Source organism: Budorcas taxicolor, chromosome 22 (genome assembly GCF_023091745.1).
Source record: "Budorcas taxicolor isolate Tak-1 chromosome 22, Takin1.1, whole genome shotgun sequence".
NCBI classification, from domain to species: Eukaryota; Metazoa; Chordata; class Mammalia; order Artiodactyla; family Bovidae; genus Budorcas; species Budorcas taxicolor.
Window position 1 is genome coordinate 57991668 of NC_068931.1, and position 24711 is coordinate 58016378.

Consider the following 24711-nt stretch of genomic DNA (forward strand, 5'->3'; position numbering starts at 1 on the left):
TCGCCAGGCCCTGTTCATTTTTACTCCCTGCTGTTTGTCAGTTCTCTCTGTTTTCCCTGTCTGCCCCCTCACCAGGACCTGAGGGTAAGCTACCATATACATATTATATGGCTTCCCTTGTGGCTCAGCTGGTAAAGAATCCGCCTGCAATGCGGCAGACCCGGGTTTGATCCCTCGGTTGGGAAGATCCCCTGGAGAAGAGAAAGGCAACCCACTCCAGTATTCTGACCTGGAGAATTCCATGGACTGTATAGTCCACGGGGTCACATATAATATATAGTGACATATATTATATATATATATATATACACACACACACACACATATATGTAACTTTACTTACTCATTTCTTGGCTGAGCTGAGTCTCTGTCGCTGCTCGGGCTTTCTCTGGCTGCGGCGAGCAGGCTGCCCTCTCGTTGTGGGGCGCAGGCGTCTCATCGCGGTGCATCCTCTTGTGGAGCACAGGTTCTAGGGCCCGTGGGCTCAGCAGCTGCAGCCCCCGGGCTCTAGAGCACAAGCTCAGTAGCTGTAGCACACGGGCTTAGTTGCTCCACAGCATCATGGGATCTTTGATCTTCCTGGATCAGGGATCGAACCCGTGTCTCCTGCGTTGGCAGGCGGATTCTTCACCATGGAGCCTCCAGGGAAGCCCCTCTTGTAGACGTCTAACTGGTCTTTTATATCCACCTTGACCTCCTACAGTGGCAGAGTGGTCTTAGCAGAATGTGAGATGGTCATGTCATTCCTCTGCTGAAAGCACACAGAATTCCCATTCTGTCACTGTCGAGGTAAAGACCCAAATCCTGTACGTGCCCTGTGAAGTCCTGCATGGCCGGGCCCGGCGTATTTGTCTCAGCTGCACTTTGCGTCATTGCTGCCTCTCATACTTTCTGGGCCTGCTCCCACGAGACCTCTTGCACACACCAAGCTCCTTCTTGCCTCAGGACCTTTGCACATTCCATTCCTTCAGTGGGGAACACACTCCCAGCCTCGGTTCAGACAACCAGCTCTGACCCCAGACCCCAGTCCTTCAGAGGGTCCCTTGTGTCTCCCTGTGGCAGGTACCATAAGTGCCTTCCCACTCGTTTGTACGGTTGCGTGTTCAGCGTCTGCCTCGCCCGTCGGGCTCCACCCAGTGGCGGCTGTCCTGGGGCTGCCTGTCACTCACTGCTGTGTGTTCACCACCTCTCAGTGCCCGCTGCAAGGCCAGTGCCCAGAACAGAGTTGTTGAGCCCAAAACGTGGACATCAGCAAGAGGCTTGTACCGGCATCGCCCTCTCCAGCCCTTTGCAAAGCTGCTGTTCTGTTTTTCTGATACTGAGCTGCACAAACTGCTTATGTATTTTGGAGGTTAATCCTGTGTCAGTTGCCTCATTCGCAGTTATTTTCTTCCATGTTGAAGGCTGTCTTTTCATCTTGTTTATGGTTTCCTTGGCTCTGCAGTGCATTGCAGTTTTCTTAACCCAAAAGGAAGCCCACACCTCCTTGTGCCCACGGAAGCGAGATGTGCGTGCGGTCAGCCTTCCCCAGTGCTCTCCGCTTTCTCTCCTTCTGTGATTAGAAATGTCAGCCCGTGGGGTAGCAGCAGCCGCTCCATGTAATGGAGCTGCACCTGTTGCCGTGCTTTTCCGGTTTGTCTTCTTTCTGGTTGGTGAGACTCTGGAGCTGCTGGGTGGGGAGGCCTGTTAAAAATGTTCCAAGTGAACAAATTTCAGTATCTAACAATCGTCACACACCAGCCAGAGATGTAAGCTGTGACACGCAGAAGCTCTGGACTGCAGGGCCAGCAAAGCAGCGCCCGATGGGTGAGAGGCGCCGTGCAGTGGGGCGGGCCAGAGACTGGGCGGCAGCCACGCAGGCGAGCTCTTTGGGGCCTGGCCTGAGCTGGGTGAAGGCACACGTTTCCAGCTGGGGCGATAGTGCTCCTTTGGGGGCAAAAACCCATTCTTAGAGGACAAGAGGTCTCAGCCATCACAAGGGCTTGTGTCCTCCACGAGGCCACAGAACATACCGCTGATGTCCCATAGGCGCCTTTGGTAAGATTGCACAAGAGGAAAGGGGCAGTTGATGGGGTTGGCATCTAAAAAGCCTCCTCAGGGGGTCCTGACTGGGGAAAAAGGCTGAGAAGCACTGGGTGGGGGAGAGCAAACAGGGGAAAGACAGACACTCGGGACAGGAGGGGAGAGAGAGGGGAGAGGCCGGACCAGGAACCCAGGGAGGAGGCGGCTCCTCCAAGATGGGGTCAGGAAGATGGGCAGGGGCAGCTGCGGGGAGCATGAAGGTGGGAAGAAGCACTGATCGCCAGGGGACCTGGGGAGGACGGGGACAGCAGTGCCTAGGAGTGGGAGGAGAAGCAGCCAGACCTTCCTCTGACCAGGTCCTGCACGCCCGATTTGACCCAGTGTCTCTGTGGACTTCTCAGACCTTTGTCCTAAAGCATCTGCCAGAAGATTGGGGAGACCTGTGTGAGTCCCAAGTTGTTACTTAGCAAAGAAGTGAGGTCCAATTCTGTGAGAGCCACATCCCAGAGGTTTGCTGGTCTTCATGGTCTTGCTTTACAAAGACAAGAGAGGAGTTCGTACTTGGGCCAAGAGACTTCAAGAAAGAAGTTTTCTTCCATAAGCACTGTTGACCCCCTCCTGTGTGCCAGGCGCTGTGTTAGTTTGTTAGTGTTGGGTCCTTAAGGAAGGAGTTCAGACATGAGATGACAACTGTTTCTAAAAATTGGAATTTTTAAAGACCCTGGTGCCAGGAAAGATTGAGGGCACCAGGAGAAGGGGCAGTAGAGGATGGTTGGATGGCATCGCTGACTCAAGGGACGTGAGTTTCTAATGGAGTTTGAATAATAGCTGTTCCTGCCCACAGGGGTGTGTGAGGGCAGGGAGGGGGGCAGCTGAGGCTCTGGGAGGACTTGCGTTCTCCAGAGAAGGGCCTGGAGCCCCCAAGCCCCCATCACCACCTCCCAGAGAAACCATGGCCCTGATCAGCCATGTGACCCAGAGTTGCCCTGGCCAGCAGTTCCTTCCCTGCACAGATAGTACAGTCTGCTCTTTTTTTTTATTTTTTTTTTACTTTCAAAAATGATTGTATGTATCTGATTATAAAATAAAATAATAAAAATTGATCTTTGTACTAAAGTCAGTACAGTAAACACACATTAAAATCACCTTTAGTTCCTACCACCTAGAGAAAAACCACCATTAAATTTTTGTTTGTGTCTTGCAGAATTATTGTCTGCAAACACACACAAGGCATTTTTATTCTTACTTATTAATCACAGGGGTGGGATTGTGGAGTGTGTACAGGCCTGACTTAATAAGCCCTAGCTGGCTCTCCATGTCAGTGAGTACCGCTTTTTAATAGCTATGCTGGATTTCATTCCAAACATCCTTTTTTAATAATGTCTGTTTATTTATTCGTGGCTACACAAGGTCTGTGTTGCTCTGCGGGAGCTCTTCTCTGGTCGTGGTAAGCGGAGAGCACCTCTTCGTCCCGGTACCCCGGCTGCTCCCCGCAGCGGCCTCTCTCGTTGGCCACGCGGGCTCCGGAGCGCAGGCTCAGCAGTTACAAACTTGGTCGCCCCACCACATGTGGAGTCTGGCCAGAGGAGGGATCGAACCCATGTCTCCTGCGCTGGCAGGCCAATTCTCTACCACTGAGCCACCAGGGAAGCCCCATAGACCAAATATTTTTAGCCACGCCCTAGTGGTTGGCATCTAGGCTATTTCAGTATCTCACCATATAAACAGTATGAAGACGGCAATCCTGAAAGACACATTTTTGTACCAATATCTTACTGTTGGTATACATCCTAAAAGAGAAGTGACTATGAGAAGGGACTTGCACCTTAAAATCATGATGCCTGTTGCCTTCCCACTTCCTCAGCAGAGCTGTTCAATATCCTCAAGAAGTGCTGGGACCTACATGGTACAAGAGCAGATCCCCGCTAGGGAGGACGGGGGGCGACTGGACAGGCTGAAAGTTAGTGGTGGAAGGGAGCCCAGTGGGAAGGAAGGGTTTGAAGAAATATAAAAATACAGTAGCAGTTAAGTCCATACTGGGAACAGGAAAGCATCATATTGATGCTGTTGAAAGTGGGGTTCAGTCACATGGGAGGGAAGCTAGGTCTCTTCCCAGATAATGAAGGAAAGGAGGAAGAAGAAGACGGGAAGGGCCAAGACCAAGGATCCGCAGGCTTAGATTGAAAAAGCTGCCTCCACGTGAAAAAGAACAACAGTCAAGCGCACCATCAGAGGAAGTGCTTAGAGAGGAAGAGGACCTGATGGGCAGGCCAGAGACGTCCGGTCTGCTCCTGGGTGTGTGTGACAGGGCTGGGGCGCTCTACTGTGCTGTTCAGTTGCTCAGGGGTGTCTGCAGCAGGCTTCCCCGTCCATGACTATCTCCCAAGTTTGCTCAAACTTCTGTCCATGGAGTCGGTGGTGCCTTCCAACCATCTCATCCTCTGCCGCCCCCTTCTGCTGGCTTCAGTCTTTCCCAGCATCAGGGTCTTTTCCAGTGAGTCAGCTCTTCATCTGGTGGCCAGAGTATTGGAGCTGGGGCAGGTCACTGAAAGTGGACCTGTGTCAGAGCAGGGGTCTGTTACAGATGTGACTCTATCCCGCGTGAGGGATGAGACCCGGACGTTTACTCTGGAGAACCCGCTCCCTCCGGCTTGGCTTCCTCCTGGACATAGCCGGATGCATGTGGGGGAAAGACCGCAAGGACTCCCAGCAGAATATGAAAGTGGTTATCTGTGAATAGGGGAGCTGTGGGTGGTATTTTTTTCCTCCTTATTTCCCCGGAATTTCCACGAGAGTAAACACTTTCCTGTTAGATCGGTAGACTCTTCCTTCCCTTCTGCTACTTACCGCTTTGTCCACTCAGCTGTTAAGCCAGGGCCAGCAGAGGAGGAGACTCTGCCTTGGGCTCGCCGTCTTTGCTCTTCACGCTCCTGAGCGGCTCTGATGGAGGCAGGGACGTTCTGGGACAGGGAGCCAGGAGGTGGTGTCGTGTGCCTGCCAAGTCCCTTCAGTCGTGTCCGACCCTCTGTGACCCCATGGACTGCAGCCCGCTAGGCTCCTCCATCCATGGGATTCTCCAGACAAGAACACTGGAGTGGGTTGCAAGCCCTCCTCCAGGGATCTTCCTGACCCAGGGCTAGAAGCTGCGTCTCCTGCACTGCAGGCAGATTATTTTATTGCTGAGCCACCGGGGACGCCCGAGGTGGTGTCTGATGCACAGAAAAGGCGGGCTTCTCCGGGGGCAGGTGGATTGATTCCTCAGCTTGACTTCCTCAGCATCTCTCTCTTAAGTCCCTTTGAAAGAAATTCCACGTATTTTTTTTATGGCTATAAAATCTAATTTTCAGCAACAAATTGGGATCTCTGCAGTCTTGATGGATGTACCCTGTCTTTTCTGTGAAACATAATTAAATTTCTTGATAAGTCAATAGCAGATGAAAAAAAGTGTTGTTCCCCACTGTTGCTAATGTATGAAGGATAATTAAAACTCATAAATAACCATAAAATCATTTGCCTTCGATGATAACATCTTTAAGCGTGTAACATCTTAACAATTTAAAGGCCTCATTAGATACTCCCTTGGACACAGAGCCCTTTTCCTGGGAAAGAGTTCTGAATAAATTTTACTTACGTTCCTTTTATAGTGAGATGTTATTACTCAGTGATAATATGCAAAATAGCTTCATGATGGTGATCGTTGTTTTATCTTTGTAATTGCAGACATATCAAGTGGATCTGAAGCCCAACGGGTCAGAAATAATGGTAACAAATGAGAACAAAAGAGAGTACATCGAGTACGTACACACACAGCCCTTCCTTTGATTAAATCGCGCGGCGTGTTTGGTGGGCAGCCCTCACCAGAGCACCTTGTGCGTGCTGTGGACACCCTCGGAGCAGCCTGGGTTCCTTTCCGGCTGGGCTCACGGGATGCCGGATTACAGGGTGGAAAGGGCGACTTGTATCATGGCTTCTTGGAGCTGCTGACAGAGGAGCCGCGGGAGGAGAGAAGGGTCCTTGTTGAGTAACATAGCAGATACTCTGGGAGCCAGTGGGCGTCCTGTCTAAAACTGAGAATTACAGCGGTGGAACACGGTGTCGAAAGCCAGTTAGGGTAAAAGTAGAAACAACCAAAGAGAAGATATTGCCTCTCTCTCCTGACTTCTCTTCCATAATGAAAGTGTAGGAAAAGAGTTAAAATGGATGAGGAGAATTCAGCAGGTGCTGAAACATCATTCCTGATGTGTGTAATTTTCTTTACTCAGCCTCAGCCTCCGTTGGTGGAACAAGATGTTGAGTGCTTTGGAAACCTAGGACATCTGTAGTGGGCAGGGCTTTCTCTGTTGGGCAGCTTGCATTTTCCTCTTTGGTGTATAGGTAATGCTTCAAGCACACGGTTCTGGTATCCTCCAAGGATTGCCGGGCTGCCCTCGCTAACCTCGGGCGGGTCAGCGTAATAGTGGTTGGCTCCCAGGGTCTTAGTTCCTGCTCGTCTAGTGAGCTACAGCCATGGGCTGAGCTCCTTGTTTGCGTTCAGAACATCATCTCAACAAGCCAGCTTGCCTCCTCTCTCAGTATAATGGGTCATAGGACTTGAGAGAATGGCCAAGGGTCCTAGCATCCTTCCTTAGCATCTGCAGAGAAAAGCTTACTGTCTTTCCTAATTAGGAAGAATGGGGGAGTGTCGAGTCCCTAGAGACCCTTACGAAGGACGGACTTCTCCACTCGCACGTTTGAAAGCTTGCTACTCTTAGTCAAAGACCAGAAGGAAGATACTACCGTTCTTGCCTGTTCACGTTCATTGGCACTGAACTTGGACAGTCTCAGCAAGTAAATGGTGTCCTAGCAGACACCATTGTCTTCACCCAGAAAGCGCAGACTTGGAATCGATTTTTAACAGCCCTCCACCCCAGGGCGACTAGGGTCAGGAGTCAGAAGGTTTGGACCTTGCGATACGTGTTGTACATCTTTCTTTGCAGTTAATTCTTTCCAGTTTCAGGTCGGGGGTTGGGGGCAGGGCCTCAGGCAGCGTCTCCACTGGCTTCACCGCCAGAAGTCAGGTTGAACTCCCAGCTTCTCCCTGCCCCCTGCACCCCTGGCGCAGGCGGAGGCTGCTGGGCTGGTGATCGCAGCCCAGCCAGGGAGCCCCCGAAATGCTGAGCGGTGGGCGGGCGGCAGGCTGGTCCCCGGGCGCTGTTGCCACGGCTCCCCCTCTCCTGCAAGTGCGAGCCCTTGGTGACAAGGCCCCTGTGCTATTTCACGACAGAACGCCTTAGGGGGACTCCAAAGCGGATTCGTCTGGCAGTAAACGCTGCTGTACACTACACGTTGTCACAGGGAGCATGGTTTCAGTGGATTTCTGTGACTCAAAAGAGGTTTTTTTTACCACTAGTCCTCCAAATGTTGGTGTTAAAGTATTAATGTTAGTGGTAAAATGCTGATAAATTGTATGTCTTCACTGAAAACCAGCACATTGGATACTAGAACGAAATATCATATGATCACATATATTGTGCTGGGTAGTCCCCTTAAAAATATGTACATGGTTGTACATAAGTGTGGGTATGTGCATATGTGGGTTTTTGTGTATGTGTCCATTATCCCCAGGTATGTTTGTATTCAAAGCCCATTTGCCCTTTTCTCTGGACAGTCACATTTATAACGCAGCTTTGGTAAACAGGCTTGGTGGAGGGGAGCGAGGATAACCAGTCTTACCTTTTTTAAATCCTCAATGAGATTCGAGGCTCCACGTGTGCCCCTGTTCTCAAAAGCATCCAGGACTCAGCAGCAGTGGCCCCACCCTCTCCTTGGCCCTCTTCCGGCCCTGCTCCTCCCCTGCCCGACGAGAAGCGGCTACAGTTGTGAAGGAAGGAATGAAAGCAGGGTGAAGGGGGTGGTTAACTGCCGTCCATTTCCTCCCACAGCCTAGTCATCCAGTGGAGGTTTGTGAACAGGGTCCAGAAGCAGATGAACGCCTTCCTGGAGGTGAGTCGGGCTCACTGGGAGCCAGGCCTGTGCCCTGAGGTTGGGAGAGGACCACCCTCCTCCTGGGGGTGGGCACGAGGCGGAGGACCATCGCAGTCCCCTACACGGGCGCAGGTGTGGGGACCCCACTCCCACCGCCTCCAGCCCCGGGACAGGGGTGTGAGCTGCTGCCTTCTGTTAGCTTTGGTTCAGTGTTTTCTAGCTTTGTTGCTATTAGTTTTTAATTTGCTGTAGCTGTTTTTAAAGAGAGATCTTTACAGACTTGACCCAGAAGGGCAGGCTCCCCCACAGAGGCTAGAACCATCATCCTGCAGTTTTCAGTGGTGCCCGGGGAAGGCTGGGAGCACCTCAGCCTTTTGCCGCGGTGACCGCAGGTTCTGAGGAATTGGAGGACCTGGGCAGTTTCCATTCATACCATCCCTCCCCGGGAGCGGTGCCTTCCCCTTCATCGGTCGGACTTTTTTTTTTTTAATCCCCTGCCCTTTCTTCATGGCTGGCTGAACAATTCCTCACCCTATTAAAGTAAGAAGCAGTTACTTCTCAAACCCTGGTAGTTAACGTCAATGATGCCACAAGGCCCCTGAGGAGAAAGGCCCGTCACAGAGAATAGTGGTTCATCATTTTTTTAAATGGTTCACTGTGACCCAAAGTGCGGTTTCTTTTTAAGTCCTAATAGTTGCTCTAGTTACTTAGAACGAACCCCAGGTGTCCACTCCAGGCTTCCGTTCTCATTGAACCGATGCCGGGTTCTCGTTGGCTGATGCTCTCAAGCTCATCCCTCACCCGCTTACCTGCTCGTAGTGAATAAAGCACCAGCCCAGGCAGGACACTCAGAAAAATTCTGGGACCTTGGGTGTAACGGGTGAATTGGATGCACTTGAGAACTGCAGGGTTCATCATACCTTATTTACACAAGAAACCCAGCTGGCCTCACTCTAGGTGATCTCGCTTGCAGAAACGGACCACACGAAGGGCCAGCAACACGGAGCATCCGTCCTGGATCAGAGCAGTAGTTAGTGAAAGTGCTAGTCGCTGAGTCGTGTCTGACTCTTTGCAACACCATGGACTGTAACCTGCCAGGCTCCTCTGTCCATGGGATTCTCCAGACAAGAATACTGGAGTGGGTTGCTATTTGCTCCTCCAAGGGATCTTACTGACCCAGGGATCGAACCCACATCTCCTGCATTGCAGGTGGATTCTTTACTGTCTGAGCCATTAGTTAGTGATAACTAACCAACTAAGCTGGGAACAGGGCTGGTTCTCTGTACTCCCTGTCTCTCTGCTGATCACACAGCCACCTCTGGGGTTTCATCTCTGCCTTTGATACCTTATTTGTAAATAGTTCGCTTGCACGCCTATGGCCTGTGTGTCTACGGGCACCCTGACTCCCGGCAGTGTGTCATAAATGGCTTTTGAAATCCACCGCCTGCTTACAGCAACTCATATTTTCATAGTGTTTCAGGAATTACTCAAGTACCTGAACCCTCTGGAGTCTGCCGCTCTTTAAATCTTTTATACTGTGATTATGCTGTTTTTATCAGAACTAAAATCACTGAATACTGTCACTGATAGCTATAAATCATCAGAGAACAATGTGTTTTTTCCTAGCTAACCACACAAAGCTGGTTGGCCCTGTAAAATTTGTCTCTTTCAGAGAAAAAGGTATTGAGAGTGATTTTTTTTGATTTTTTTTTTCTTTCAGGGATTCACGGAACTGCTCCCTATTGATTTGATTAAAATCTTTGATGAAAATGAACTGGAGGTTTGTAAACATTTTACGTAAAGGAGATTTTATTTAAGTTGCTTCACTGCTGACATTGTAATATGCTCTCATCCACAGTGTCCTAGTGAGTAAGCTTAGGTCAGCTCCACCGCAGGTCTCTCGGGGGCTTGTTTGCCGACTGGGGAGCAGGGAACAGCAGTCGTCACCTGGGCGTTCCTTCCTGGGAGAGGGCAGGTCCGGGATGCAGCAGACAGAGGCCTGCCGCGCTGAGCTGGCTCACCGCCGGGCCTGGCTTGGCGGGGAACCTGCTGCTTCTGGTAGAGCTGGCGTGGCAGCAGCCAGGGGAGGGGGCCACCACCCTGCTCCCCGGGCGGGGGCTGGCTGAGGACTCGGGTTTTCTGCGCACCCACTGTGAGAGCTGAGGGGGGCTCGTGAGCCTGAGTGTCTATGAGGGCTCCTAGAGCAGAGGTGGCCGTGAACTTGAAGGGGTCGTGTTGGTGAGGAGGCACACCAGAAAGCAGCAAGGTGCTAGCAGGAGGTGGCTTCATCCCAGGTTGTGCCAGCTTCTTGGGGTTGATGTGGAGAGCAAGGCGTCTGCTGAGCAGAGGGACCTGTTTGCCTTTGTGTCGAGGGAAGCAGGACGAGGCAGGCTGTGTCTGTGCAGAGGCTGCTGACGGGACTCAGGGGCTGCTTGTCCAGTGAAGCGGCTCCCGGGGACTGGCTTTCCGTTCTCCTACCTTCAAATGGAAACGTCTGGGTAGATGATGTCATAGAAAGCATGTCAAGGAAGCCCTTCTTTTGAAAGGTGGGGAAACTGAGGCCAGGAGAGGCTAATGACCTCACAGGTTTATCCAGCAGGCTCTGAGCACAGTCAGGCCTACGAGCCCGCCTTTCAGGCCTCTAGTTTAGTTGTTTTCCCATTTTCTGCTGGTGCCTCTGTGAGAATATCACTCATCTGTCCACAGGAAACTGCCCTGCAGAGGGTTGGAGATGGTGGTTTAGTTGCTAAGTCATGTCCGACTCTTTGCAACCCCATAGACTGTAGACTACAAGGCTCCTCTGTCCATGGAATCCAGGCAAGAATACTGGAGTGGGTAGTCATTTCCTTCTCTCGGGGATCTTCCCAACCCAGGTATTGAACCCGTGTCTCCAGGTTGACAGCCAGATTCTTTACCGCTGAGCCACCTGGGAAGCAGAGGGTTAGGCAGTAAGGAAAGGGGAGCCAGGCAGAGAAGCAATCACAGCCTCAGGACAGATCTGCTCACCGGGAGGTGAGGTGATGCCCTGAGCTGGTGGATCTGTCTGGGGAAGACACGTTCTTGCTGTCATAAAGCACAAATTCTGTTGTGGGTGAAGAGGTATTTTCACATAGTGAGACAGATAACCTCTCAGAAGAGCAGCCAGCCAGCATCACGAGCAGATGTAAACAGCATAAGCAAATCCGTGAGCACTGAGCTGAGATCAGAGGGGCCAGGTGGGCGATCAGTCTGGACTTTTCATCTCCAGCATGAGACACGGGGGTCCGTACAGGCACTGGAATCGGGTCCCCCGTTGCCTCTCTGTCTCTGACCCGAGGCGGCAGATCGGGTGTGGCGCACGTGTTCCCCGTCAGTTGCTCTTACAGTCCACTGGATTGTCTGGCTTTGCACGTGACGCGATGCTGGCATTGAGAGAAGGCCTTTTCTCCGTGTGTATTTCTTCAGCTTTCACGATACACCCTGCTCACCTCTGGTCTGTCTCCTCCAGTTGCTGATGTGCGGCCTTGGCGACGTGGATGTGAACGACTGGCGACAACATTCTATCTACAAGAACGGCTACTGCCCGAACCACCCTGTGATCCAGTGGTTCTGGAAGGTAAGTCCGGGGCCCAGGGCCTGTGCTGCCTTCCAAGGTCCACCTCTGGGTTTGGGGCTCTCTGGCCTGCTGGGGAGGGAAGAGGTCTGCTGAGCCAGACGGAGCCCTTCTCGCTGCTTCTCTGTGACCATGGTGGACGCCTGTCCTCACTTGTCCTGAGTCAGCTACACTGTCTTCCTCAGTCACCTACTCAAGTGCTTTTGTTTGAGTTGGATGACCCTAAGAAGCAGATAGCTGGATTCAAGAATTGGAACGAGTCCTCCAGAGTGTGAATAAGAAAGAAAGGCTTCTCAGGACAAATCCATGCTTTGGGGCTGGCTTTTCCAAGATGCCATTTTGGTTTAAAAAACCATTTTCTCAACTTTTCTTGTGAATTCCAACAACCATTTTGATGTTTACATCTTTCAATCAGAGATGCAAATGAAATCTGATTTACTCTCTAAAGGCCAGTGTTTGTACCCTGCTCATCTTAGGAGAGAAGTGAAACAGTGAGCAGGTCTGAAGAAGAGAGTGTGAACTGACTTTGAAACAACAATTCCGGGGGGGGGGGAGGGGGGGCGGCGGGGGAAGCACTGGTTATTTACTTACAGAAATAAATCCATTTGAATTGTCTTAATTTCTAAATATCTGTTACTAATAAGATTTCAAGTGCTGCAGAGAAGTTGAGAGAAAAGGAAGAAAGCAGAATCATCAAATCCTAAAGTCTTAGTCCAGGTCTTACTCAGCTTTGATTTTGGATTTTTTTTTTTTTTTAATATCAGTTCAAGTGACTTTACCAGTGAAGCCAACTAGATTCTTAGAATAATTCAGATAAGTAAGATGCACCGATTATTTCAGAGGCCTAGCCTGGCTTCCGTTTCTCTTTTGCTAAAATGTTATCTTTAGAGAATTTCTCTAGTCAGAAATCCTGCCTCATAACCTGGGTTCCCCTGGAGCTGACACTTTTCAAACTGTGTATTTCCGAATGGCTCGAGAGGATCGTGTGTGTTTTCGATTGGCTCGAGAGGACCGGCAAGCCTCGCAAACAGAAACATGAGCTCAGTGCCATCAACGAGTTTGCCTTTTTTTTTTAACCACTTATTTTTGACCAGTGGACACATGGAGAAAGGGACGTTGTGATCCTTCGGTCTCTGATATTAGAGGCCAGTGTTGTGGCCATTTAAAAAAACGCTTCCCGGCCTTACCCCGTCCGGGTATAAGACCGTCCAGGACTTCCGCCGCAGTGCCCGTGGGATGAAGGTTTGCCGGTCTGCGTTGCACGGCCCGTGCCGCGTGTTGACCTCTGCCCCTCCCTATCCGCAGGCTGTGCTGCTGATGGACGCCGAGAAGCGCATCCGGTTACTGCAGTTTGTCACGGGGACGTCTCGAGTACCTATGAATGGATTTGCCGAGCTTTATGGTGAGCAGGATGCCAGGGCGTCTTGTCCTCCCCTCACCCCATGAGTGTTTACCAGGTATCAGCTGTGGCTCCAGAAGGCTGCCCCCAGGCCTCTAGCCGAGTGGGAAGGCTGCAGTCCATGGGGTCGCTAAGAGTCGGACACGACTGAGCGACTTCACTTTCATGCCCTGGAGAAGGAAATGGCAACCCACTCCAGTGTGCTTGCCTGGAGAACCCCAGGGACGGGGGAGCCTGGTGGGCTGCTGTCATGGGGTCGCGCAGAGTCAGACACGACTGGCGCGCCTCAGCAGCCGCCGTGGACGCAGCACGCGGCGGCGCGGCAGCATGCTGTATCCTCAGCTGTTGGTGTTGCTCTTGTCCTTCAGTCGCTCAGTTGTGTCGACTCTCTGCGACCCCCTGGACTGCAGCACGCCAGGCCTCCCTGCCCATCACCAACTCCTGGAATTTACCCAAACTCACGTCCACTGGTCAGTGATGCCATCCAGCCATCTCATCCTCTGTCGTCCCCTTCTCCTGTTTGTGTAGTTACCTCTGTATAAAAGCAGGGAACTGTTTTCACTTCTTGTTTTTGTACAGAGAACCGTAAGTTTGGTCTTCTCTTTCTTTTCTGTTTTTTTGGTATATCTTCCAAAACTAGATTTTGCAGAATCATCCATGTCGTTGTAAGCTGAACCTTAAACTTACCGCACCCCTCCACAAGGCAGAATTCTTCAGTGCTTCCTGTAGATTAAAAAAAATCACTTTCTGCTCTGCATATTAAAGGTCATGATATTTCATGTCCCCGCCCGCCCCCGCGCCAGGAGTAGTTTCACATTTAAGCTTGCAGGGCTGGGCTGAAACACTGTAGCTTCCGCCCATCCATATGTTGTCGTGCCTGCTCTGTTCAGCTTGGCTCAGTTCCGTCCTGATGGAGACGTGAGTCTGAGGTCTGAGGTGGTGCAGAACCGTGGCTGCCCCTGTTTTGCACACTGTGACGTCACAGCTGCAGAGGGGGTCCCGGGCTCACCCCAGGCACGCCCTGCCCGTCCCACCTTCTTTCCTTTAGCCCCTCCCTGTCTCGCTCTGCTGCCTTGAGCACTCAGCCTTGCGTTTTCTTTTCCTTTTGTCTAGGTTCCAATGGTCCTCAGCTGTTTACAATAGAGCAATGGGGAAGTCCTGAAAAACTGCCCAGAGCTCACACGTGGTGAGTGACGGAAAACCACCCAGCTGTGACACAGACGTGTTTTTTCAAAGCTTAGCCATGGATAATACTGGGCAAGAGGGTCACGAGCTGTGCTCCCTGCCCATTGAGCGTTTAGAGTGGGAACTGTCAGTGATGCAGGTGGAAATGTAATCAGACGGGAGCTGATGAAGTTGAACCAGAAGGTGAAAGGGCCGGTATGTTGATAATGAAAGGTTAAATGCCCCCTTCCTGCTTCCCCTGGGGTGTTCCTTCTCCAGTCCCCCTCTTTCCTTAAATATTCTGGGAAGCAGAGATTTCACTGTATCATCTCCCTATGTGGCTGTGACAACACCTGGCCTCTGAGCAGACTGAGTTCTTACTCCAGCCTTAAATTGGTTTAGAACCATGAATGAGATTCCTTGGAGCAACAGGGTCTTTAAAAGACTTTCCATGGCTATCCAGAACCCATGAGTCTCCGGGATTTAGTAATTTGATCGTGACAGAGGAGGGTCACAGGTTCAGCCAAGGATCCCTGCCCAGGGAGGCTTAGCACAGTGGCACTCAAAAGGCCTCCAGGGGGCGGGGGGGAAGAGGAGGGGGGAGGGTCTCTGGGACCCCCGAGGACTTTCTTGAGACCCACAGAGAGGAGGACCTCAGGAGCTCTCAATCTGGCTCCCAGGTCCCCTGGGTTGGTTTCCCCAGCCGAGGCTTTGGTTTCTTATTCATAGGAAGCAGGTGGAGGGGATCCTGTGGATGGTCAGGCCCCCAGCCTCCTTCCCCAGGAGAAGCTTGGACTGCCAGAGTCGCTGGGCCATCCTGCCCTGCCCGGCGCAGCTCGGAGGAAGGTCTCATTCAGGTGCATTTGTGGAAAATGGGCTGTGCAAGGCTATTTTGCTTCCCTTCGATTCCGTCACCTTGCCAGAAAGCACGTTTTCCCCATTTTTCACATTCCAAGAACTCTGAGCAGAATGGATGTAGTCCCTGCCCGTCGGCGCCAGGAGAATAGGCTGAGTCTTGCTAAAACTGGCCGATCGCCGGAGCAGTCGGTCTCCCTGACCACCTGCCTTTATTCTCAGGGGAGAATGTTTTGGCCTTTTGGAGCTTTTATTCCAGTTTCAGAATGCAGTGTGGTTTTCTGGGCTCAGTAGCCTTCCTCTGAAAGGCTGCCAGTGCTGAGCTGAGCCCCAGGATGGTCGGGATGGGGCCCGAGCTCCCAGACTCAAAGAGAAGTCACAGCGGCGTCACTGGGTGCAGCCATCTCGTGTGGGGCAGGCCCTGCACCTTGACGGCAGTGTTCCTGTGGGTTCTTGGGAAGCTTACTTGTGGTCTGAATTCACAGGCTCCCGAATCTCAGAACTTGAAGTCAGGTCTGCCCAAATTAGAATCTCCACACTGACCGCTAGAGTTAAGCTGCTGCCACGGGAATATGGTTCCCTTTCTTTCCAGACTCTTTCGAAGACAACCAAGTAATTGAGCGCTCATCCCACATCCTACTGTTGACCCACAGACAGATATCTTGCCGTTGAACGGTTCTTCTGTCTCTGAGTCCGCGTGCTGAGCCGCCACTAAAATACAGGGCCGCCCAGACAAGGCGCTGACTCGGTGTCTCTCGACCTTGGCTGGACATTGGAACCCCCTAGAAAGCATTAAATACAAACACTGGCCCCGGGGTCCCACTCACGGAGGTTTGGACCCAGCTGGTCTGGTACGACCAGGGCCATGGGATTGCAGAGCCACCCGGGTGGTTGGCGAGGACAGGCAGGGTTCAGAATCACTGCTCATCTTCTGGAAGGACAGAGGCCAACCCTGGGAGGAGGGCAGCCCCACTGCTCATCGAGTGTCCCAGGAGGAGAGCGTCCGGGGCCTTCTCCCAGGCCGCTCTCCCTGGGCCCCGAGGAGGGCGCTAGTTCTGCTGACGACCCGGGGCTGGCGGCGTGGGAGTTCCTCTTTTTTTCTCTGCTGTGGCTCTCCTCCCATCCAGCCCCGGCTTCTGCTGAAACAGAAACACAACAACCATGCTTCATTCTTGGTACGCTGTGAACAGACTTCCCCGCGACAACCATAGATGTGGCTAAATAAAATCTAGCCATATGTGTTTAATCTCTTCCATGTTTGATGAAAATACAAAATACATAGTGACGCGTCAAGATTAAAACCTGATTTACTAGGAGAGCGAGGGCTTGGCGGAGCTGGTTCTTTGACATATAATTGTGGGATATCTAGCATGAAGCGGCTTCATTCCTTTGTTCTATCAAAGGTCACTGCTCATATATTTAAAATTCCTCTTTACTAAGCAGCACAGACCCACCTAAAAATAATCTCCTTCAGCCCACACATCTTCCAAACAAGGCTTACCCCCTGAGGGTAAGAAGGCCATGCAGCTGGTTGGTGGCAGGCCAGAGCCAGACCTTCTCCTGACATCAGAAAAAATGGCAACCCTGAGCATTCACTGTGCTCCAGGCATCGCCCTAACAAGCGCTGTGTGTGTGAACCTGTGACACCATCACAGCAGTTCTAAGAGGCGGGTCCTGAGAGTCCCCTCTAAGCAGTGGAGGAACTGACGCCCCGAGAGCTGACAACATCCCAAACCTCAGCTCTTCACACTCCCCGACTTGCTTCTCTCTCCCCCCATCATGCCAGTATTTCTCAAGCTTGAATAATCTATGGACCTTCTTTAAAATGGCCACAGACTCTTGAAGCCCCTCAGGATTGCAGGCCCTGGACTGTGAAATACCAGCTTAAAATCAAGACAACAGCCGCCTCCTGGGAAAAAGCTCTTTTAAGTGTAGCTGCAGAATGGGGTTTTGTCTTTGTCGCTGGTGAAATTACATTGGAGGTCGTTATCACGGTGAAAACCAAACGTTGAAAACTTCTTTCCGTCTTAATCTTTCAGGGTTCCTGAGTTCCTGAGCCCTCTGGTTTGGGAGGCACAATGTTCTGCTCTGCTGTGTATTTTGATGTTAAAAAATCTCAGAGCTCAGTGTGTCTTATCAGACACTCAGTGGTTGTTAAAGGGCCCACCCTGCTCATGCGCCCGGGTCTTACTGCTGACAATGATTGGCTTTAAAACACAGGAAGATGCTCTGCTCATCGTTGGAAACCTATGCCAGTGCCGAGAGCGCGCAGTCCTAGACACTGAGGCAGCCTGACCGTATCCGGGCCTTGGAGCCAGCCTGGGGCTGAATCCGGGCTCTGCCACTTACTGGGTGACCTTGGGCAAGTTCCCTAACCTCTCTGTGCCTTGGGTTCCTCTACAAGTAGGGATGCGGCATCACCTACCTTACAGGTGGGCCCCAGGATTCGCTGAGGGGGTCGAGGAACAGCACCCTGGTGGCTCAGCTGGTGAAGGCTCCACCTGCCACACAGGAGACGCAGGTCCAGTTCCTGGGAGGGGAAGATCCCCTGGAGAAGGGAAAGGCTCCCCGCTCCAGTATTCTTGGGCTTCCCTGGTGGCTCAGCTGGTGAAGACTCCACCTGCAGTGCAGGAGACCTGGGTTCAGTTCCTGGGCGGGGAAGATCCCCTGGAGAAGGGAAAGGCAACCCGCTCCAGTATTCTGGCCTGGAGGATGCCAAGGACTGTCTAGTCCACGGGGTCGCAGAGAGTCAGACACAGCTGAGCGACTTGCACTCACTCACCACTAACAGTGCTGGCGCGGGGCAAATGCTCCACGAATGTTAGCTTATGAAAGCATAATGAGCTAAGGCGTGCACGTGTGTGTGCACACATGCACACATGTGCAAACAAGCCACAAGCACATGTGGCCATTGTCATGACAGAGGCCTGCCAGCAGCCCGCCTCCCTGGTCTGTGTCTGGGGCTCCAGGTCCCTGTTCCTGGGGCGTGGGGGGGTGCGTGGTGGGGGGCAGGGACGGGCGAGTGAGTGGTGACAGTGGTGGCTGCCCGTGGGCGCTCGCTGTGTGCCAGACCCCTTTATGTGTGTGATCGGACCCTCCCAGCACCTGAGCCTGCGGCAGTCTCCCCACTTCACAGAAGAGCCAACAGAGAGGGAAGTGACTGGCCTGAGGTCACCCGGCTGGCAGGTGGCAGAGACAGGATCTGAACTCAGTCCTGTGAACACGTGTGATCATTGCTCACAGAGGCCCCGTGTGTCTGGAGGTCTCACCGTCACCAGGGTGACTTGTACCCCCCCAGCCAAGGCCTCCAGCTGTGGAGGGGCTTTGTGTAAAGGCAGCTCTTCACACCGCACGCCAGTGACTTGCCTGACTCTGGGTAGAGGGCCGCTCCGCGTCGGGGCCCCAGAGCCACAGGGGCCTGGGTTCCGGTCTCAGGTCTGCGGTGCGGTCAGGGCTGAGGCTGGGACACGGCGACCTGCCACCCAGCTGCAGGGCCCGCATCTGCAAAACGGGGAAACATCACCCGCTCAAAGGGGCTGTGCTGAAAACGGGCGCTGCGTGCAGAAGCGCTGGCTTCCTAAAATAGCGTCAGATGAGGGAGAGCGTCAGAGAGCCTCCGTTTGCCCTGCTGCGGAAAGCCCTTGGGTTTCCGGCTTGGAAGCCTTGGCGTGTGCGCCAGTTACCTTGCCTGTTCTCTTCCCTTCCCAGCATGCGCTTCTAGGGTGCACGTCCGACTGTAGTAGAGAGGTTTCACAGACGATTCGGAAATCCTTTTCTCGTCCCCTGCAGGTGTGTGGTGTGGGCAGGGTCATCACTGGATTATAATTTTTGTGCTGAGGCTTTTACAATCCTCTCGCTCAAACACACCACGTGCGCTCTTAAGCCAAATCGAGGAGACCCAGGTGTGGCTCACAGACAGAAATGCTGGTGTTTTACCTCCGCTTTGTTGTTACTTTTGCAGCTTTAATCGCCTTGACTTACCTCCGTATGAAACCTTCGAAGATTTACGAGAGAAGCTTCTCATGGCTGTGGAAAATGCCCAGGGATTCGAGGGGGTGGATTAAGTGCCCCCTGCCTCAGGGCGGTTATTCTTCGAGCAAGTCCTGCTTGCACTTTTGCATTTGCCTGACAGACTCTGCAGAGACGCTGGCAGAGAGCAGCGCGGCGAGGGGTCCCGGAGCGGAGCCCCTGCCCCCGACTTGCCCACGGCCGACAGGGAGACCCCGTCCCGGGTCGCGTTCCTGCATTTCCCACCACCAATTTCCAACTGGTTGATGTGTATACTGATTACATTTCAGGAGGACTTATTCTATTTATGTTGTGCCTCTGTAGGCCAAGCCCTTAATAAATATTTTCCATACTTTATAATGACAGCGAATGGAATTAATCACTCTACAGGTATAGTATTACAACTCATGTTTACTTTTTAAAATGATTTAGACCGATTTGCAGATTTTATTTCACAATTAAAGATGTCTCATGTACTTGGAAAAGTGAGCATATTTTTTTTTTTGTATTTGAATTTCATACCAGGTTTAATGTCGGTGATGTTTTTATTTTTAAAGTACTTGGAAAGCCCCACCCCCTACCGGATTAGCTATGGAAGACTGACTTCTGTCCAAAATCCTTCCGCAGACAAATACTCTAACATTAGCCATCATGACAGTTTTTTCCATGCTCAGAATGAAAACTGGATATTACTTTTTTTTGTTCGAATTTAGCGTAATAGCTGCAGAGTGAGAGAATTGTAACATAGCATGACAAAATTTGTGTTGACTTGAAGGAATCACACCATTATTCCTTAGAAGTAACTACGTGTGCTGGAGCACGTTTGAGGGAGGGTTGGACTATGACTTCTCGAAGAGAAGCTACTTAACCCTTCCCGATGCTGTACAGCCCTCCTGTCATATTCTCCTCCTCGCTGTTGTAGTCGAGACGCTCGAATGGAACTTGGCACCGAGTGACGGGAGAGCAGGCCTGTGCAGCCTCCTGCCTGTGCGCGTTTGCGAACGATAGCTGAACACGCAACTTCTGTTCTAACTGCACCAGTTCTGAAGGCACTTTATGTACCACATGGAGGTCATGCCTGGTTTTGTTTTGGTTTTGTTTTTTAATCATAGCATTGAATGTGATTTCTTCTCTCTGCACATGCCTTTCCGGTGCAATATCTATCGGTTGTGAATCTGGCTGCTGGTGTCTAAACCCTGGCTGTAAAGCTGAGCCTCGAGGCCTGTCCTCACCAAGCGTTTTGTGATTTCTACTCCACTGCAAAGATTACTAGACAATCTAACCGGGTTTTGTTCCCGATGACCTGTTGCATGCTTCCATACCGTGCTCTGCCCGCGCTGTGTCCGTCGCGTGCTAGATTAAAAGGGCGGAGAGACCTGATTTGACACCCAGACGTCTGGCTCTCCAGCTGACCCTGCTGGGGGTGGAGAGCTCTGCGGGATTCGCGTTCATGGCCACTCGCGAGTCCTCGCTGCAGAACTGTGTTTTGAGGGGACGCCTGAGGCAGGGCGAGGGGGTCTAGCAGACCCTTCTGTCCTTCTTAACCTGTGTTGTCCTAAGCCCTGTGGCGGCCATCCAGGGAAACTGGATAGATTGCTTGCCAGTCGTAGATGAGACCAAAAGAACTGTGGTTTCAGGGCCTCCACTTAGGATCTTCCGGGTGGCTTGTAGGAAGCCTCGAGTGTTTGTGGTTGAGCTGTTTAAAGGGGCTGCAGAGCCCTTGGCATCTAAAAGGTGGAGTTCTACAGAGCTGAGGGTTGTTCCCTTCTCACATTGATTTTTAAAAATCCAATAGTGATCAGAAAACCTAGATGTTGAGTAATTAGGAAAAAAAAAACAATATTGCTCATTATTTTTACCTCTTGGTGGGATTTTCTCCCTTCAGTTGATATAACAAGTATCTTCTTCTCTTAGCCCCTCGGCTTGCTTTTTATGATTCATGTCAAAGCCTGGGAGAGCAGTGTGCTGGGATGGGTTTTATAAGTGTGTAATTATAGGGAAGAAATCCAACAATCCTTGTCGAAGAACTGGGATTCTTCTGTCATTTCATAAATTCTTAAATCAGAATGTTCACTGAATGCAAATTAGGCAAAGTACTGAAAATATGCAAGAAAACCCATTCTAAGATCATTTCTGTGCCAAGAACAGATAAGAATTATTGAAATAGACCCCCGTGAATACTTGGAAGGCGCTAATTGTGAATGACAGTTCGGTTCATCTCTCCCTTATTATCTGATTTCAGCGACAGCTCGAAAGTGCTGGGTTTAGAGTTTGTTTGGGGGTTTTGGCTTCCTTGAATCCAGATAAGCTTTCCCAGTTCTCAGCAACTCTCCGTGTTCCACTCTTTGTCTAAAACAGTCACGTACCTTGCTTTCTCTGGATCCTGACGACCACTGCCCACCACTTTCACTCTGTAGCCTCAGGCGGCGGCAAGGAAGAGGCGCAGTGGGCCGAGCAGAGGCCTCTGCCCACCTGGCTCAGCAGGCCTGGGGGCAGAGGATGGTGTCGCCGCCCCAGATCTGTTTAACAGTGATGCCTTCCTAGAAATGACTGGGATCCAGCTTCTCTAGTCCCCTGGAAAAGAGCCATTGTGGGCCATTTTGCCACAAGGTTAAGAAGTCAGTTCCAGAATTTGCATGTGGTTGAAAGGTTTTTAAACATCGGCTAACCCAGTCACCTGTAAAAGTCCTGCGTGTTTCTAGTCCCCCCTCTTGTCGGCCTAACAGTGAGTTTGGGGAGTCCTGCTTGGTAGGGATTGGCTCCAGGCAGGGTCTGCTCGTCTACCTGCCGCCTCTGCGACAGGGAGTGATGAGGCGTGGGTCTCAGCACTCTTTTCCTTTCTCCTGAAACACGTCCCTTTACTTAGCAAGGCGCTTTGGTAGCTCCCACCAGATACTCCCTAAGGCTGGATGACAAATGCCTGACATGGTTTGTTCCTCCCACATAAGGATGCAGGGACAGGTTCTGAGAAGAATGGTTCGCAAAATATTTGAACCACTCTCTGCATCTCACACTGTTCAATGGACAGCATGGACCGTTGCCGTGTGACCTTGCCAGGTCCAAACTGGCCCCCTTGAAAACCGAGCTTGTGTGCCGCAAACTACTAATTGTCCTCACAGTTACTACTAATTGTTTCTCACTTGACTCCGCTGTTTTTCTAAGTCTTGTATCTTGCCTCTGAAATATCAGGATCCATAGAGCACGCCTGGGTTAACCAGTCCTCAAGCCCTTGCCCAGCGGTGCGCTGGGCCTCCTCACCCTGACTCTGCAGCCCTGGCGGACCCCGGTGTCGTCTCCTGCCCTGCCGGCAGGGGGCGAAGCCGTGCAGGGGACCCTCCTCCGACCCCCAGGAGGTCCTGCACTACCTCTGTCTTATTCAGACTTTGGGGTACACCCTGGTAAGTCAAACTGCCAATTTTAGGTCCGAGATGTGCTTTTTAAAATAAACCTTAATAAACTCCACTTTGTACTTTAGATTTTAAAACTGGGAAGAAAAATGTGATATACTTTGGACCACTTTTTTTTTTTTTAATTTATCGAAGCCTTAACGAACAGTGTATATACATCTGCGTTCACACCCCCCGCCCCCGTCCCCAGAGTGTTTTCAGCACGTCAGGGACAAAGCTGTAGCGTTAGGATGTGAGCTTGTATGTGTTATAGGAAAGGCGAGCTTTCTGTTGGTGCAGAATCGTCCAAGAAAACCTCTCGTTTAGACCCCTCCCCTTCGTTAAAGGTGTTGCGTGCAGAGCAGCGCATGTTTAGGACGCATGTCTTTTCGGTGGTCGGCCTTGTGTTTGTACGAGTGACGGTAGAGTCTCACGGCGTCGGTGACAGGCCTCTGTGTGCTGCCTTCTTGATGTGTATCAGTGCATCGTAAGCCTCGTGACCGTGACCCCGTGTCCACAGGCAGAATCTGCGTTCCTACAGAAGCCACTTTGCCCCTCCCTCAGACTAATTTCACCTGGACTGTCACGGTCTCCTTCGTGTTAACTTCGCGTTTAACTGTTGCCCCTTCAGTACTATGTATGTAATATATGTACGAACATCTGCTGTGCAAATCTATCTGTATATATTTGTATGGCATTTACACCTACCTTGAGGAATCTGGTTTGGAAAGGGAGTGAGAGGTTAGTCCCTGCTACCGTTTTCTCCAAGCTGTGTCCTGAGAATTCTGACCCTCAGAGAACCCAAGGGAGATGATGATAGAATATGCTGTCATCTCTTAATTCAGGATCTATTATCAAACAAAACATGAAAAAAAGAAAAAACAGTGACTTTTAAGGTGAAAAGTTTCAAGCATTCCAAATGAATTCTCAATGTTTCGTAACTTTTTATTATAACCTCACCTCCTAATACAAAGCCAAGTACTATTTGATACAGTGATTAAAAACCAAACAACTTGGAAATTTTTTAAAAGACATCGTCTGGCTAAATGCTCATTTTCACAATCAGAATAGCTTTAAAATAGTTGAATTTGATACACGTAGAAAAGGTTTTGTTGAACAAATTCCTTTTGCTTTTCGTTTTTCTTGAGAGACTTAAAGAGAAATTGTGGATTGTTTTCCTGACTTAACAAGAGTATTGTGACAAAATGAAGTCATTGTAAAGACGTGATGCGACTTGTCAAATATTTAATAAAGGATTGTGGAAGCCGGAACTTTTTCTACATCAAGTATTACAGGTTGTCTGTTTTAAAGCTTTTTCATGAATGCATCGTCTTAATTGTTTGGGGGGTGATATTCAAATGCCTGCAACTTTATAGATTGTATGCTCATTAGAAGCATCTCCCTAGAAGTTCCACATCTTTTAAAACATCATTAAAGACTTCCCTGAACACATGGGTTGAGCTTAATGGGATGTACCTCTGTTCTTATCCATCTGTCTTTTATTTAAGAATTAATGACTTGATGGATTACCCAAGTGGTAGTATAAAGTCCATGACTGGAAAGGCATATTTCATCTCTGGTTTTCGTCCAACTCACCCTCAATTTATGTTCATTAATGAGACTCAGTAATGAAGCCTAAGGTGGTTCTCAGAAAATCCAGCTATCATGTCAATTCCCTGATAAAACAGGTGGACGACTCAAATTTTGTTCCTTTTTCTTACTTCTTGCTGACCTTAACTTGTGCCCTCAGAGACTGCCGGGAGGTGGCGTCCAAGCAGGATGTAATTTCGTCCTGGTCTCTTGCCCCCTGTCTCTCTCAGTTAGCAGTAGACCATGTCCTGCTGGGAAGACAGCAGTACACATCGGCATTCCTGCAGCCTCCTCCAGCCTCACGGGAACACACAAGGGAGATGTCAGCAGATAGCGCCACCCTGAATGCGTGTGCGGCCATCCTCAGAGAGAAACACACGTGATGAGTTTATATGAAATAGAGGAATAAATCATACATCAGTCACACGGTTGCTGGGTTAGTAAACGCTTACCCTGCTCTGAAGTCCAAAGGTGACCTAGGCAGTCCTGAAACTCGAAAGCCTCCTTGTAAAAGCTGGTGGTAAGCATGGGCATCTGGGAATTCTCATCACTGTGGCTGGTCCTGGGTACCACATCCAGAGGGGCCCCTGGACGTATGAGGGCAGATTCCAGTTCCCATCCCCTTGGTGCGTCCCCATCTGGAAGACGGCGCCTCTCAACACTGTGCTCCCAGAGAACCCAGACCACGGGGTCTCTAAGCGAGTCTTTGTAGGACTTGGACTGGACAGGAG

The 24711-nt window shown here is 50.9% G+C and overlaps 1 protein-coding gene across 7 annotated transcripts in view; it reads left to right on the plus strand.

The window, feature by feature from the left end:
- Positions 1-23663, plus strand: part of NEDD4L (NEDD4 like E3 ubiquitin protein ligase) — a 371669-nt gene extending 348006 nt beyond the window's left edge. For 6 of the 7 annotated variants that reach the window (XM_052660361.1, XM_052660362.1, XM_052660360.1 and 3 more), the window contains 7 exons: positions 5743-5816; positions 7944-8004; positions 9707-9766; positions 11474-11581; positions 12884-12980; positions 14091-14163; positions 18958-23663. In XM_052660361.1, coding sequence (XP_052516321.1) covers positions 5743-5816; positions 7944-8004; positions 9707-9766; positions 11474-11581; positions 12884-12980; positions 14091-14163; positions 18958-19060 — 576 coding nt within the window. In that variant the 3' untranslated portion in view covers positions 19061-23663. The remainder of the gene's footprint in view (positions 1-5742; positions 5817-7943; positions 8005-9706; positions 9767-11473; positions 11582-12883; positions 12981-14090; positions 14164-18957) is intronic. The other variant, XR_008201394.1, reaches the window with a different exon arrangement.
- The last annotated feature ends 1048 nt before the right edge of the window (positions 23664-24711 follow it).